This window comes from Lycorma delicatula, chromosome 5, assembly GCF_047948215.1.
Source record: "Lycorma delicatula isolate Av1 chromosome 5, ASM4794821v1, whole genome shotgun sequence".
NCBI classification, from domain to species: Eukaryota; Metazoa; Arthropoda; class Insecta; order Hemiptera; family Fulgoridae; genus Lycorma; species Lycorma delicatula.
Window position 1 is genome coordinate 105,129,464 of NC_134459.1, and position 16,830 is coordinate 105,146,293.

The following is a 16,830-nucleotide window of genomic DNA, read 5'->3' on the forward strand; positions in this document are numbered from 1 at the left end:
ATCAAAAAGTAAACATTTTTCCTGGACAAAAAATTAATATAAATTAACAAAATGTTTTTGAAATATGAACTTTTATAAACTAATATTGTGAGAATTATTAGAACTATCTGGTATGAAAACAGTTAAATAATGGTCATATTCTAGTTATCATAATATTTTTTTCTATGTTCAGAAATTAAATTATACAACACTGAAAATTATATTAATTTTTAGTTATAGTAACTACCAAATTGGTAATCTGCTCCAGCAATCAAAATAAGAAAGAATGGGAGTAATGACAATAAAGTTGTGAAAATGTTATACTGATTGATGTATAAAAGATTCTATTTATAATTTGTTTACAAATGATTGTGTTTTAAATCCTTACTACAAAATATTATAATGATTAAAGCATTTTGTTCAAAAGTTATAAACAAATATGCCCTTCAAATTCTACTGCCTAAAACTGCAGATGCATTATTAATTTTAAATAGATAATAAATGAAATTACTATTAAAATGTAGAAAAAAATTTACACATTTAATTTACTAACATTTTATCAAATTAAAAGAGAACTTAGAATTTGACTAACAATCTTTAATTAAAACTTTAATATTTTTCTAAAACAATTTAAAAATATATATATTTAGAATAACGAAGTTAGACTTCAATGGAATACAAACAGCCCTAATGTCACAATATTAAAAGTTTAATTTAAAATGTACTTACATTAACTTTTTGTAATTTTTATTATTTAATTTATAAGTAAATAATTACAAACTATTTTATACTTTAAATAATACTATTTTAATTTAAAACTAAGACTACATTAAAATTTACAATAATTCCCTGAAGCATCACGATGACAAGCAAAAGATGTAAATTTAAAAAACAAAAACAATTTCATAATACAACATACACAGAAAATACTGTTATTTATTAATGTTACAAATATAATTCAAACTGAATTGCAGTAAATAGAACCAAAACTGATACACAGTCAACCAATTATCTAACCACAGACAGCAGAATTGCGTCTTAACTTAATTAAATTCACTGTGAGTTCTTGGTTCTGTGAAATGTTAACTTACATAATAATAAATGATATAACTGTAGGATGAACCATTAAATTATAAAGTGACAGATAGTATTCTTTAAAAGTTTTAAAAACATTGGTGTGATATGAGACAGCTAAAAATGAGACAGCACAAGAAACTTAATATATCTTTAAGTTTAATGATAAAGGAGAGAAGATAAAAGCGACATTATTTTTTATGGTATATACTTCTTGGCATCAGAAATGATGAAAACACCTTTTCTAAACTATGAAAGAAAACAAAATCATCCCTGCATGTGGAAAACCATACAATAATAAACAAATGTGTACCTTGTTGAATCTGCTTTTCAATTCCCAATTCTTACTTTTGTAGGATCTGAGATTCTTCATGCATAATTTTACTCCTTCTATCTTCCCATCTTAAGAATGTGAATGCAAATAAATGAACCTCTGGACTGTAAATGTAATGAAAAAAAGAACAAATTTGTTCATAAATAGCAACATGTTGTGTAACACTGACTACACAAATTCTGGTACAAATTTTAAAATGATTTTGTAAATCTATAAGCATTTAATATGTAGACTGGAAAAAGCTGTACCACAGGTGTTCAGATATCTACGTCTTTTAAAAAGCAAGTATGAAAGAACAGATTTTAAAATGAAAAAGAAACATTTACCTACTGGAAATAGCATATTTAACTTCAAGAAGACAAAAAATATATATAAAGCATCATAAGCCATTGTAAATACAATATTTGCTAGAAACTGTAAATATTGGATATATAATGTAAAAACAATAAATCAAAGAAAAAACAAAATAATTCCTATTATAAAGAAATAAAAGTTTTTTTATGTAATTACTTGAACTGTTAAACAAAATTAATTAAAAAATGTCAAATGATGAGTAAAAGTAGTTAATGTAAAAAAAAATGATTCCTCAGGCATTACAACACAAAATTACAGAAGAATTTATAATATAGAATTTCTTAGGCCTCAATACACTTTTTAGAAGAATATATAGATATCACATGCTTGCATACAGCTGCTTTCCAATTAATAAAGAAATTATATAATAATAATAATAGTGTTATGAGCATGCACAAATTACAGTATAAAAATAATATCACATACAGTAATAAAAAATATATACACAAAACATCAACATCAAAATTTGGAAGAACTAATTCATTTTACTTTTGGAAAAACCTAAATCAATAATAAATAAAATAATCCCTTTATCTGACTATTTATAATATATACTAATCAATTCTAAAGCAATTACAAATTAAATCTTAAAATTACTTTGTGTAATTATATAATTTTATATATATAAAAAATACATAACAAATAAAAATAATATTTATTACTTATATATAATTTTTAAATAATTATATAACTTAAAATGCTTTCTGCAGTAGCTATAATTAAATGTAGAAATTAATTTTTTAATGATATTAAGTCAACTTAGACAAGAGCCTATAGTATTTAAAACTTAGAAAAAATATAAAGATGATGTAGCCATATATTATTAACAACTGCAGTTGATGTGAGAATAGGACTCAACTTAAGGTGAAGTAGGATAAGGACTCCACGCTTAATGGAAAAACTAAGATTTAATAAGTCTGAGTTACACTTTCATAAACTACATCAAATTGTTACTAAACTTGGTAAAACTTGGTACACATTGAACCAAAATCTCAAGATAAAATTGCATATTATTCACACCAACATTTTATCTATAATTTTCCTAATGTTAAGGGACCATCTAAACAGAAACTGAATAAGATACAGTTAAAATATATTTTTGGAAGGAGGAATTTTACAGTAAAGGTTGTAATGAAAAGTCTTGGCTGTTTTTGATAGTTTAAAAAAACAATCTAACAAATATAAATGTAATTGGATTTTGTGACATCACATAATCTAATGGATTAAAAGACACATGGGAGACAAAACTGAATTCCATAATGACTAACATGTAGATGTATTTCTGGATCAACTGGCTCAAGCAAATTTTTAAATTTACAAAACTTAATATTTCCATTTGGAAGACATGCCTTTCTACACTCAGATCAACTTTTTGGAAATACTTAAAACATTCTAAAAAAAACTCTCATCTAACAAATCCAAATAAGTATAATGAAGTTAGTTAAAATTTTGGAGAGATTCTTATGGTAATAGAGACAGTGTTGTCAGCATGTGGAAAAATGTTTCTGACCACGTTAAACCGTTTTATTACACTGATACTCTCTTTATAAGAAAGGAAATGATTCCAACAGAGGTTTAATATTCAACTATTTTTTCATACGTATTTTTCTCTTTATACCAAAAAGATAGTATATGACACATGTACATACTACAAATAATAAGCATTAAAATATATATTGAACTACAAAGTAAAACCAATGTAAATCATAAAAAATTAATAAATAATAATAAATATGAGAATGTACAACAAAAAATTACAATTAATAATTATGCAGCATATATGTTCTCGGTAAAGATTAAATGTTATGAGATGCCAAGCATTGCTGCAAAATTAACAACTTTTATTGATGCAAAACTGCAATTGTTTTAATATTCTTAGTTTTCAGATTTCTTTTAGAAAAATGAAAAATTAATACAATCTTATTGAAAAATCTCTAAAAATAGCTGTTAAGGCCGGGCTTTTCACCTCAGAATCATAAATGATGTAACATAAAGTGTTCTTATGTTATGGTAATTGTTAAATGGGCAGGAAGTTATTACAACTGGTATGCTAAAAATGAGTTTTAATCTGCATTACATGAAATAAATAAACCATTACTAACAGCATAAAATACCATGAATATTACGCTGGCGCAAAAACCGCTGTTTAATAGAAGAATCTCAATTGCATAAAAAGTCACTGTACATTCATCATAATTGATAATAGCTACTCAGAAAGAATTTTAAATTAGTAGATATGAAGTTATTACAACTATCATCTCTTTAAATGAAATAAAGACCATAACTAAAACTTTTCTTTTTTTTTAATAAATCTCAGTTACCACCCATCAACATAAATTAATACATTCACAATTGATTACAACAATAATACATTTATAATAACAACACATATTTTACTTTCATAATTAAAAACTTTAATTTGTATTTTGACGAGAAAAAAGATTTTAATTTGTATTGTTTTTTTTATTAATAACTCCTAAAATATAAAAAATAAAGTTATATAACACTTTTAACACGATCATGGGCATTTATAAATTCTTTATTTCATTCCTAGTGCCAATTTACTCGACTCGAATGTATTTATTCATTATTTAAAATCTTTTGTAAATAAAATGTCTTTAAATATTAAAATTGACCGTCATCAGGTAAGCATTATTTATATCACAATACATGATGTCAATGCCATTATTCTAGTAAGATTGATAGGTGGTATAACTAAATCTAAACTACAATGAGGAATATGTCACCACTGTGTCATCAAAACTATACGAGTTCATCTAGCCTGCCGTAGTGATATTATCATTGATCATCTTTATGTAAATCACTAGCAATTCAATAATATAATGAACAATGTTTTTTAAACTCTCGAGCTAATAAAAAATATGCCCAACAGATCTATAATTTTAATGATTGGTGTAAAAAAAACTACCAATATTGTTAAAATATATTTTAGCATTATAAACTACATACATTCTACTTGGTTTTACAGTTACAGAATATACAGATTTTTTCCAATGTGAAAGAACAATAAGTTTATTGTGGTAAAATAGCATTGGTCGATCATCGTATTCCTTTGATTACACACTTTTTTCATTATTAATATCATTTTATTATTTTTATTTTATAATAACTTTATTACAAAGTAAAAATCATAAAGTGGTAACAATTACAGCAAAACTCCAATTAATATTACTTCTTTTTTTTCTTTTATAAAATACTACTTAAAAAAATATATGGATATTTTGAAATTCTCAAAAAGATTATTTTTTTTATGTTAAAACACAGTTCTGATAAGACACGGTTTAAATTACTATTAGCAAAATTCTATTTACATATCACTACAGAAAAGCTCGTTAATAACCTAACCTTGTCAGTGGAACGAACTTAATTTAAGTTATCTTCTTGAGAATTAATGAAGTACAATAAACTTTAATTTTATTAGATTGGATATTATTTAAATTTTTATGAACATAGATAATAAATTTATGATTGAGTTTTAATAACAATTTCAAAATACTATAAAATCAATGCACATTTAATTAAATTATTTTACTTTGAAAATTTTAATTTAAAAATGTATTACATATATTTATGCAGAAACCTAGTGATACTATATTAATCTTGTTACAAATATACTATTATATTTCCAATAAAATATACAATAAGTTTTTCCAAATATTATATTTTTCATGAGCATTCAAAACACAATTTTCAATTTTTTTATTTTTTTTTAACCAGCAATGCTGCATATGCGCTTGAACAAGAACGATATAAGTATAATTTTATTAAATAGAATTAACATCAATATCAAACAAATACAAATAGCTGTATAATAAATAGCTTTATGATCAATATAATATATTTTGATTACATTTTTTAATGTGATAATTATTAAAAATAGAATAAATATGATTATTATAAATTACAAAAAAAATCCAGATCTAGTAAATCACCCAAAATTTAATCAGGGATTCATAATTAACAAATATATATTTAAAACACTTTTTTAATATTTTTTGGAGAGACCACAACACAATTAGGATAATATGTCAAAACACTCATCCGCATAGTAGAAATACTTTCCTAGCCAACAATTAAAATAATAAGAATTAAAGTTAAAATAGCAACTGTTATATATACTATCACAAGTAATAATGTTCTCTGCTGTCATTTTCACTGTTATGAACAGTCCAGAATGTCACTACTGTTATTTTGACTCCATGTGTATTATTTTACTGATCAATTATGTCAGTAAAGATTATTATAGCATTAGTATACAGTGACACACTTTCTTGTCTATATTTTGAATTTTCAGAAAATATATAAAAATTATTCTTAAATAATATATAAATGTAGCGGATGAAAAGTTAAAAAATTAATATATATATATACATTTAAAAAGCACAATAATTTCATTACATGCATAATAATAGACAATAATTACTTGGTTAGAACAGATTAAAATATATTCAATAAATTATCTTCATTTAATCATTATTAATTCAATACAAGCACATCCACTCATAGTACACTAGACTTGGAAATAATATTCATTTAATTTTAGTTTTTCAGAGCTGTACATGCACAGGCAGTATACAATAATTCAAAAGCCCTTTTTCAGACTAAATTTCTGATTCAATTATTTTAGTATGATAAGTAATATATGATTTAAATTTTTATATTAGCTTTTCATAATATTGCCTTGTAGAGGCACCAACAAATTTCATTGTCTTTTTATTCTTTAAACAGAAATAAAACCATCCATCAGGGAAGTATATTTTCTAAAATAAGTCAAAAAATGATTAAACAACTTCCTTGATTTTTAATCCTCTGTTTCATCAGGACTCATACTGTAAGACTGATTTTTCATCTGGCTCACTTGATATCAGTTGTATACTAATCATCAAACCTATTTACTAAATTCTGTGACAAAAAACAAATGCTGTTATAATATACATTAAAAATTATGAGATGTTTACAATCCAGATATTATCAGAGCAAAAAATATAACCCAGCAGCATACTATGAGTAATCATTAAGAACACCAAACATGGCAAGGTGAATGAGTTTGTGATATGAATGAAAAAAAAGATATAAAACAAGGTGGTGGCACTAAACTTTTACAGTCCTGAAATTTCAAAAAATTTTCATTGTAAATTTCATAGTCAGCAAAAAATTTAATTACGGATAATTCACAACAGATTATATCACTAATAAATAAAATCCACCACATCAGAAGATGGGGTAAGAAGGAAACTTCTTTCATTGCAATGAAATAAAGCGGTAATACATAATGCCCTAATGTTTACTGGTAACTGATCTGTATAAAAATTTGTAAAGCTATATTGGACTACTTCTGGTAAAGGTATTGCTGCTATTTCATCAATTCATACTTTCCTTTTTGTGGTCTCCTAATAATAGGATGAGCAAACTTACTGTAAGCCAAAAAAGGTAAATAATTTTTTTTAAATTATCACCCTGAAATTTCAAGAAAATTGCCTTTGAGGATTAGCAAGGAATATTGCTGGAAACAATCACTACATAATCCATAGACAGGAACTGCTGTAAAGTCACTTTAATTACAATACACATGAAAGAGAGTATGCCAAAAAGAGCCAGGTCAATTAGAGATTAATTAAGTCTTGTGTTTTCTTGGATCTTAAATAAAGAATATTATATTTTTCTTCATTTAAAGTCAACAAAACATATAATTGAATAAATTTACATTAAAGTCTAACCAGTTGATATACACTAATTTATAAATTCTTAATTCTTCACAGATTCCTATCATACTGAAATAAAATATTTGAATAAAATAAAATATTTAATATTTAGTTTTCACTGCATATTGTAGTAAATTTACCACTACAATGCATATAGTAGAAAACCATCAAATGAACTACATCATAAGTAAATTAAAAATAAAAAAGAACAATCTTTACTTAACCCCTACTGTCAAAAGACAGAACCAATACACCGTGGAAAAAACTGACAACATATATATTCACACATCATAATTATATATTTTTTTTGTTTAACTTCAAAAATGTTTACTTTAATTATCACTATATTTAAATAGTAATAATAAAAACTTTTATTTTCATATGTATATAAATTCTTGAAATAAAATATTTACACATATGTACAAAAATGTTAACAGCATCTTTTAAAGATGTTATCAATAAAACACAACACAATCACGACAAAACAGAAGAAAACAAAGTATTATCACATAAGTTGTTAGGATACAAAAAATAATTAATGATAATAAAAAATAATTGAATCATTTTATCATTATTCACTTAATAAAAACATGCTAAAATAAATTTATATCTTTCTTTTAATAAAAACAAACGTCTTTTGTTAATAAAAACTACTAACCAACTTATTCAAACATACTTACAATGATAGGCTTATAATCAATTGTGTATTTTTAATACAAAAATATACTATAAATAAAAATACAGGTAACTACAATACATAATAATAATAATTACTACTCATGGTTACATAATAATTACTGTAATAAACTATATGGCTATAATAATGATAATTGTAATTATAATTATGACTACTGTTATGAATTATAATAAATCTATGACAAAAGTAATAATATTAACATAATAACTAGCATTTTATATCCAACCAACCATGATAGGACGTATGGCACTGTTAAAATGGCTCGCATCAGAAGTATAATGGCAATCAATAATGTCATGCAATAAATGTAATAAGATTTGACTCAAATGTCATCCAAACCACCATTTGGGACACCACTTTTAACTTTTTCCAATATTTTGTTCACAAACTCTGTCGTCTGACCAGCAACTTTAACTTCTGTAAAATAAAAATCACTTTATTTAATAATTTTTCAGACAAATAAAAGACATTTAAATAAACATCAGATATAATTTTTTTTGGAAAATTCTGAAAACATGATCTTTTTCATTCTCAGAAATTGCAGTAAATAACCCTCGTTTAATGTTAAAAGTTCTTCTAATATTAAGAACAGGATGGAATTGTAGGAGGGAGCTTATAAAGTGTTTAATAGATAGATGTGTTTATGGGAGTGAATGTGGCTATGAGCAAGTGAGCGACTGCAATATGATTTATACATCTAGATTTATATTAATATTGTTCAATCCCTCAACTCTGAAATAAAACAATTCATTTGTGTCATGACTATTATGATAAATATTTTATAATTACTGTTAATAACTAAATGGATATAATTTAACTCAGTTTTACAATAAAAAATTAATTTTGTTTTTTGGAAGTTTGCTGAGTAGAGGAATTGAAATTGTAGGGATTGGACTGTAAGTTAAAACACATGTCATAAATAAATTAATTTGTTACACTGACATTTGAGTAATTTAGATCTGGTTGATAGATGTTTGAGCATTAGGTTAAAGTAGTTTTGATAATGATATTGTGACCTGAAGTATTATTATATTTTTATAGTTATTTTTTGAATGGTCTTATCTACTCATTTTAATCTGATTACAGCTGATTAAGATTTGAAAGATCATTTGGTGCTGCTAAATTAACATGTCCACTTCTACAGAGGTTTTGGAATACTTATCCCCCACCTGATTTTTTATTTATTTTGTAGTTCAGATAATCCTATAATAAACATATACAAGGTGTTTCTGTTAAATAACAAGACTGTGTTTCCCTCATAGAGAAAGCATTGAGAACTGATTGTGAGCTCTTCGGCAGAGACCTTAGACAAATCTGAACCTTCATGATAAACAATAACACTCTTGGCTGTTCAGTTGATTATGAATCATCATTTAATAAAGTTGCTTTCTGATGTGAGTCAGAATAATGCTAATTTTAAAAGATGAGAACGTATAATTTGAAACTTTTAGGGAAACTGAACTAAACACCAACAAAATGGTTTCAAATGCTTACTGAGGCTTACAGGTAAGATCACTTGCATATGTGCAAGTGAGGCAAAAAATTCAGTGAAGGATGTCACAAAGTGAATATGAAGATCACCCTGGACAATCTTTCACTTCAAGAACTGAAGAAATTGTACAAAAAATTATATACACTGTCCAAGATCATCAACGTGTGTCCAAATGATGGGGCTTCAGCCACCATCAATTGAAAATTTTCTATGAGGACCTCAACATTAAAAAAGATGTTTAATAAAAGGTAAATTTGCAATGGATGTTGCAGCAACTTGATATCAACACCCAACCTTTTTCAAAAAAATTATAAAATCATCATTTGTGATGAAACTTGGATCTTCCAATATGATCCAGAGATGAAACAAAAATCAATGCGCTGGAAAACACTGTCCTCACCAAGAATGAAAAAAGCAAGTCATTATTCAAAGCTATGGTCATTGTTATTTTGTTTTTATGTCAAGGGCATAATTTTGGATGGATGGGTTAAAAAACTGAGAAATAAAAATAAAACAACCAAAATGTTCAAAATAGTTTCATTCTTCATCAGGACAATACGCCTGCTCACAAAGCTGTAAAGCAATTTTTGGCCGACAAACACATTATAAACTGAAATATCTTTCATGTTCGCCAGATTTGGTAGTGTGTAACTTTTTCCCTAAAATGAAATTATGTTTAAAGGATGCAACTGTGTTTACGAAGCAGTGTATTTTAGTGTGTTTACAATATTAAGAAAGTGACATCATGTTTCAAATTCAAAACAATTATTTTTATTTCATTTTATTTTTGTTTCTCTTTTGCTTTTCCATGTGTAAAAAGTTCAGTTCTGTGGGTCTACCTCTCAGTAAAATTCTTTTGGAGTGTGTCATGTATTCTGTTACATAGTCAATTAATGTAAAATACAATATTTTATAAAAACATTTTATCGTGCTTTATGGTTCAAACTTTTTAAAGTAATTCATTACATGCGAATAATTATGGTTGAGTTAAAGTCTATTAGAAAAGGTAAAAAACTTTGAACACAGGCGCACAAAACTGTAAACAACGTTTATGATTTCATTAAAAAGAATCTTTGGCTATAGGAAAATTAAAAAATGACAAGCATTTAATTACTATACAGAAGTGTCAAGGGAGAACTGCAGCTGCCTGTGGCATTTCCAGGACTCAGATTCAAGGGCTAAGAAAAGAAAAAAAGAACTTCTTTGGTCCAAGGGGGGCTGTTCGTTCATCACCCAGAAAAAGAAATGTTCTAAACACCAGTTACCAGATTAGGTGATTTTGATAACGGTGTGGTTAGGCAACCTGTAAATTAATTTTACTCAAAGATAGGGAAGCTACCAACAGTTAGCAAACTCTGTAAAGAATTGAAAAATAAAATTAATTTTAACGGCAATAAACTAGTTTAAGAAGAATTTTGAAAGGATTAGATTTTAAGTGGCGCAAAACAGAAACAAAAGGAAAATTTTAGTTGTAATACATTGTATTAGGCAGAAAAGGATTCATATTTTTGCAGGTGTATTTATTAAATAAAAATTTTAAATGTTAGTACAGTGCTGTATGTATGGCTGGCCACATGTAAAATTTTATTTTAATTCTTTGACTATATATTTTCATAATATCTGACAATTTTAATATTTTTGAGTTTAATGTGTGATTCTGAAAAGTTTTTATTACCTGATGATGAGGGAAACCCGCAAAAATGCTCTTAAAATGGGAAAACAATAAGCCTAAGTAAGAAGCATTATTGAATTCTGTACCATTGGTGGAAAACTGTGCTGTCCTTTGTCTTTAATATATATATATATATATATATATATATATATATTGTATGCAGTATATTTTGTATGTATACAAAATAAATGTAACATCTTTTGTATGTATACAAAATATACTCCAGGAGAGTTCTATGATGTTTCTCACAGTTAACCAGTAAATGGTTTCATAAAATTTATTTCTAACCAAAGTAACTGTTCAAAAACAACAAATATATTACTTTTTGAATTTATTTAGGCCTAAACTCATCTTGGCCAAAATTTCTTATGGTGGATGTTTAATTACAATTTCAAGCAACAAAGATCTTGAAGCATCACCATAACTTCAATTAACACATTCAATCTAGTTTCACAAATCTGATAATAAATTCCAAGTGGTTAAACATAACTCAATCAAAAACCATATTACTGGTATAGTATTTCACAATTGATTACTTTAAACTCAAAATCTGATACATAGTGATCTTTAACATAATGTAAACAGATAGGCTACTTCATTCTTGAGTGGAAAGATGTAATTATGCATACATGGCCTTGACAATGGTATTTATACACATATCCTTACTTAAACACGATACTTTTTGGATGAATCTCATATATTTTACAATGTAACATAAACCATATTACACATACTACCTTAGATAGTGTCACTGATAGTTGTAACAAAATCACAATTTATTTTATACAGTAAAACAAGATAAGTTTTGTTATAGTTTTTTCTATGCTTCCATCTTCAATAATTTCATTTTTTACAGTATTTCAAAAATGAAGTCTGAATCAACAATGTGATAAATAACTGCAGAAAGACACTTAGCTAATAGTATATTCAGCTCAGTAAAAAAGATCACGGAAAACTGCTTCACCTATTCATCTTCACTGTCATATGTCCGAGATGGAATGTTTATTATTCTTGAGAATGATTGGGCTGTTACAGGGAATGAATTTGTTTCATATCAGATTGTTTATACAATTATGACTAAGGCAAGTAACATACAAACAATTTGTGCCAAAAGCCATACATGATGTTAATACACTCAACTTGAATGGAGAAGAAATGCAGGTATTAATAAAAAAAATTATATGAGCATTACAGTAATATACAATGGAAGTAAAATTAAATTTTTATTTTCTTTCTTAATAGCATTTCCACATTTACTTACCAAAATTTCCAAACATTTCTGACACTTTTTACTGTAACTAAAGAAGGTTTTCATTGCATAACAGAGTGCACTGTGGAATTCAGACAGCAGCACATTTAGAATTTGTTGTAAGACTTTTATGTACTTAAAGCATTATTTTTCAAAAGTTATTACACTTTTATAATTTGTATATAACTCCTGAAAAATATTTTTCAGGCAGTGTGAATAAATAAAATCTTTTATTTTATGTGATTAAATCCTTTACATAATTAAAACAATGATATACTTACACCAAAACTGTCTTGTTTTAGGTAATGCTTCTTCATACAAGCAAATTGCTTACAACTGATATGAGAGTTTTTGTAAAATTTTTGTTACTAGACATAGCGAGTTAGTTCAGCTGGTAAACTAAGGAATCATGGAGCAACAAAATCAAAATAATACAGATCATGCTTATAATAAAAATGAATTCAAAAATGTTGTGATTTAAGAATTATTTAATAACTTTATAATTAAAAAGGAAATTTTATAATTTTTTTAAATATATATAAATATATATTTCTCCTGTTATAATTTTTTTTTTAATATCTACAGTAGGTGTGCCAATATTACTGCAGATATTTACTTCAAACAATTATTATCAATTATCTTCTTTTTGGTATATCTATAGTAGGTATACCACAAATTACTGCAGATAATTCAGTGAATTGACTGCATACAAACAATTATGAAAAGTTTTTGAAGTAAAAATGTTTTACAGAATGGTATCAGGAAGTTCCTGGACTGCACATTACGAAAATTCTGTTTGGGACACTGAAGGTCATTAATATCAAGCTAGCCTACTGTATAGTATGTTGGGTGCTGTGTGCACATGCTCTTCTCAGGAACAAAGTTTTATAACCTTGCGTTACTAATCTGCAATGACTAATAAATTTGAAAAATGGGTAGAAAAATGTTTGTGTGAAACTTTGTAAATTGTGAGACTTTTCGAAAGCTTCATAAGGCTTTTATAGAAGATCTGTTATTACCACAGATTTAAAGACATAGGTTTTGGAATTGCATGTTCATTTCAAGGCTGGTGGAATGTCACTTGAAGATGGTGATTGTTCTAGGTGACCTTCCACAAGCAAAATACTAGAAAATATGTACAAGAACTCATCTATGAAGACTGACAACAAGAAATCCATGAATTATGTGATGTGGTTGGAAAGGCTTGCAGCAGCTGCCAAGACATTTTAACTTAAAATTTAAACACATGTACGTGTTAATGTACATTGTGAACTTCATAAATGGCTAACAACAACCCTACTTTCACATCTAGTCATAACAGAGATGAAAATTGGGTTCATGGCTGGCTACTTTCAAGAAACAAAACATGTGAAACAATGAAAACAATGAAAGAGCATGCAGTCACTGAGACCAACCGAAGAATCCATTACAGGTAAGAAATAAAATAAAATGCAGATTGTCACATTCTTTGACAACAAAGCCATTACTCTCCAAGAATTATTTCTGTTAGTGTTATGGTAAATGTTGACCTTTATTGTCAAGATTAGTATTTGCACGATGACAGTGTGCCCACACACACCTTCCTTAAAAAAATACAGTTTTTGATGAAGGTCAACATACCTTTCCATAGTCTGTAATATCCACATCTAGCCCTATACACACCCCTAACTAAAATTAAAGCTGAAAGAACACCACTTTGACACCATATAAGACATCAAAAAAGAATTGCAGGCAGTGCTGGAAAACCTCCAGGAAAGAACTTTATCTACTTCTTTGAGAGGTGGAAATGGCACTGGAATCTATGTATATGCTTCCAAGAAGACTACTTCCAGATAATTTTATAAATGGTAGGCAAATTAATTTTTTTTAGGCTTAATCCTGGAGCTTTCCAATTTCACCTCAAATATCTATGATTCAAGACAAGATAAACTTACTTGCTTATTAACAGAAAAAAGAATTATGCAAAAAGGAAATGTTAAGTTAAAAAATAAATAAACTATTTCATATAAATTATAAAATTTAATTACAGTATACTTACTAGTTGCCTGCTTCACTATTTTTTCACTTTGCTTTCCAAAATCACTAACATCTTGACCTTCACTGAATTTACTTATATATAACTGCTTCATTTGAGTAATACCAGTAAGCAGACGTTCTAAAAAAAGACATAAATAATCATTTTTAAATCTACTCGTAACACAATGCAACAAATATTCAAAAGTCAAACATAGTATGCAAAACTAATAAGACCACAATTACACATTGCTCAGACAAATAATGAGTATTTCCAACTGCCAAACATCCAGTTTGTCATGTCTTTATGACTAATAACACTATCAATTTTCATTAAAATAAACTTCAGTTATATTTAAATTATTAAAACAATTAATGATAACTTTTCAGTTTAAAAGTAGATTACATCAGCAGTAAAATAACCAGACATTCACCTTCAATTTAACTTGAGAGATACTTAAATTATTTAATACAGTTTAAAAATTAATATTTTAGTAATGTTTATGCAACTAATAATCATTTAAAAAGGGGAGGTGTTTTATAAACGCAATCAAAACTAAAAGAATTATTAAACTTAAAGAAATATTCAAGTTATTCTGCTGATAAAAAGGATATTAATAGAATCTATTAATTAAAAGTGTTCAAAAAGTCACGCAACCTAATGGAAAAATGTTTCCTTCTTTTGTTGTGGGTTTAATTGAGGAAAGTTGAGTTACACAATGCAGCAGAGAATATTCATTGTTTCCCAATACATTAGATGTGCCAGTTATGCCCAGACCCAAAATGTCTTCACTGAAAAGTATTGTGTAGATGCACCAAACAAGTCCTTCATCAAGCAGTTGTATGACAAGTTCAAAGAAACAGGGAATGTAGGAGATGCAGTCAAAAGTGGTCGACTGAAAAGTGCTAGCACCAAAAAAGTTCATAACGTGCAAGGTGTATATTCTGTTAGATTAAGTCTTTGCGATACCTACCTAGCCAGTCTGGTCTCTTCAATGGTAGTATCCAGACAGCATTGCATAAATGTTTAAAACTGCATCCGTACAGAATTCATGTTGTTCACGATTTGTTACCTGCAGACACTGAAAAACGTGTAACTTTCTGTCAGTGGTTCATGTCATCTGTAATGCCAGATGAGGAAGAACTCTGTGATTAGTTTTGGTCTAACGAGGCTTGGTTCCATACATGAATGCAAAGAATTTATGTATTTGTTGTTCAGAAAATCAGCTGCACGATTCTCCTCTGCATGAACAAAAAGTGAGTGTTTGGTAGTGTAATTTCACATAGGTGAATCTTGACAACTGACATTCTTTCATGGCACAGTGAATACCAAGTGCTACATACAGAAGGTGCAACAATTTGCAAACTCTATAATGTGCAGATAAGCAACAGTACACATGGCTTCAGCAGGGCAATGTTACGGCTCATACAGCCAACAACACTATGACTTTCTTGGATCAGTATTTTCATGGAAAGGGCAAGTGATTTTGAAAGGGTTGTGGTCTCCCTTGGTCTCCTGATTTATCTCCTTTTGAATTTTTCTAGTAGGGATACCTTAAGGATGCTGCTTACAAAACTCATCCCCACTCTATTCCCAAATTGCAGAGTGAAATTGAATTATGTGTCGCAGCAATTCCTCAACAAACATTACAACATGTGTTTATGAGCATACAACGTCGTACTCAATTATGTGAATTCCAAAATGGAGGCCACTTTCAACAACTATTATTACTTGCTCATTTTCCCATAAGATTACATCACTTTTTAAGCAGCCGTTATTACATGAGCTGTAAGCCAAAAGTTACACTACCTTTAACGTAAATTAAAAAAAGTGTCTTTAGGCTGGCACAACTGTGCATATTAGTAACACACAATCTTATCTCCAGTATGATAAGTTCAATTAATTTATCTATATTTTACTACAAGAATCAAGTTACTGTGGAATGACTCAAATGCACTTAACCCAAATTTAATGTGAATTAATTCTTAAAAGGTACTTTAAACTGCAGCTGTTTTTAAAATATCAGGAGGACTTTGCAGTAGGTCTTAGTAAATCACACGTACCCAATAAGTTGACAGTTTGACAGATATCACTTCTTTAGAAACTGGAAGTATGGATGAATGAAAATGATTCGGCCAAACTAAAATTTTAAATAAGTTCACAGGAAATGTTTGTGCATCCTTACAACATTCAAAATCATTCAGGGAGTGTCTTAACGAATTGAAACGTGCAAGAACCCGCA

The 16,830-nt window shown here is 27.5% G+C and overlaps 1 protein-coding gene across 4 annotated transcripts in view; it reads right to left on the reverse strand.

The window, feature by feature from the left end:
• Positions 1-669: 669 nt before the first annotated feature.
• The window catches only part of REPTOR (repressed by TOR), a 67,343-nt gene continuing 51,182 nt past the window's right edge, over positions 670-16,830 (reverse strand). For 3 of the 4 annotated variants that reach the window (XM_075366802.1, XM_075366799.1, XM_075366800.1), the window contains 2 exons: positions 14,613-14,729; positions 8,051-8,578 (listed from right to left, as the gene is read on the reverse strand). In XM_075366802.1, the coding sequence (XP_075222917.1) occupies positions 8,484-8,578; positions 14,613-14,729 (212 nt within the window). In that variant the 3' untranslated portion in view covers positions 8,051-8,483. Of the gene's footprint in view, positions 1,492-8,050; positions 8,579-14,612; positions 14,730-16,830 lie in introns of those variants that run through there. The other variant, XR_012756507.1, reaches the window with a different exon arrangement.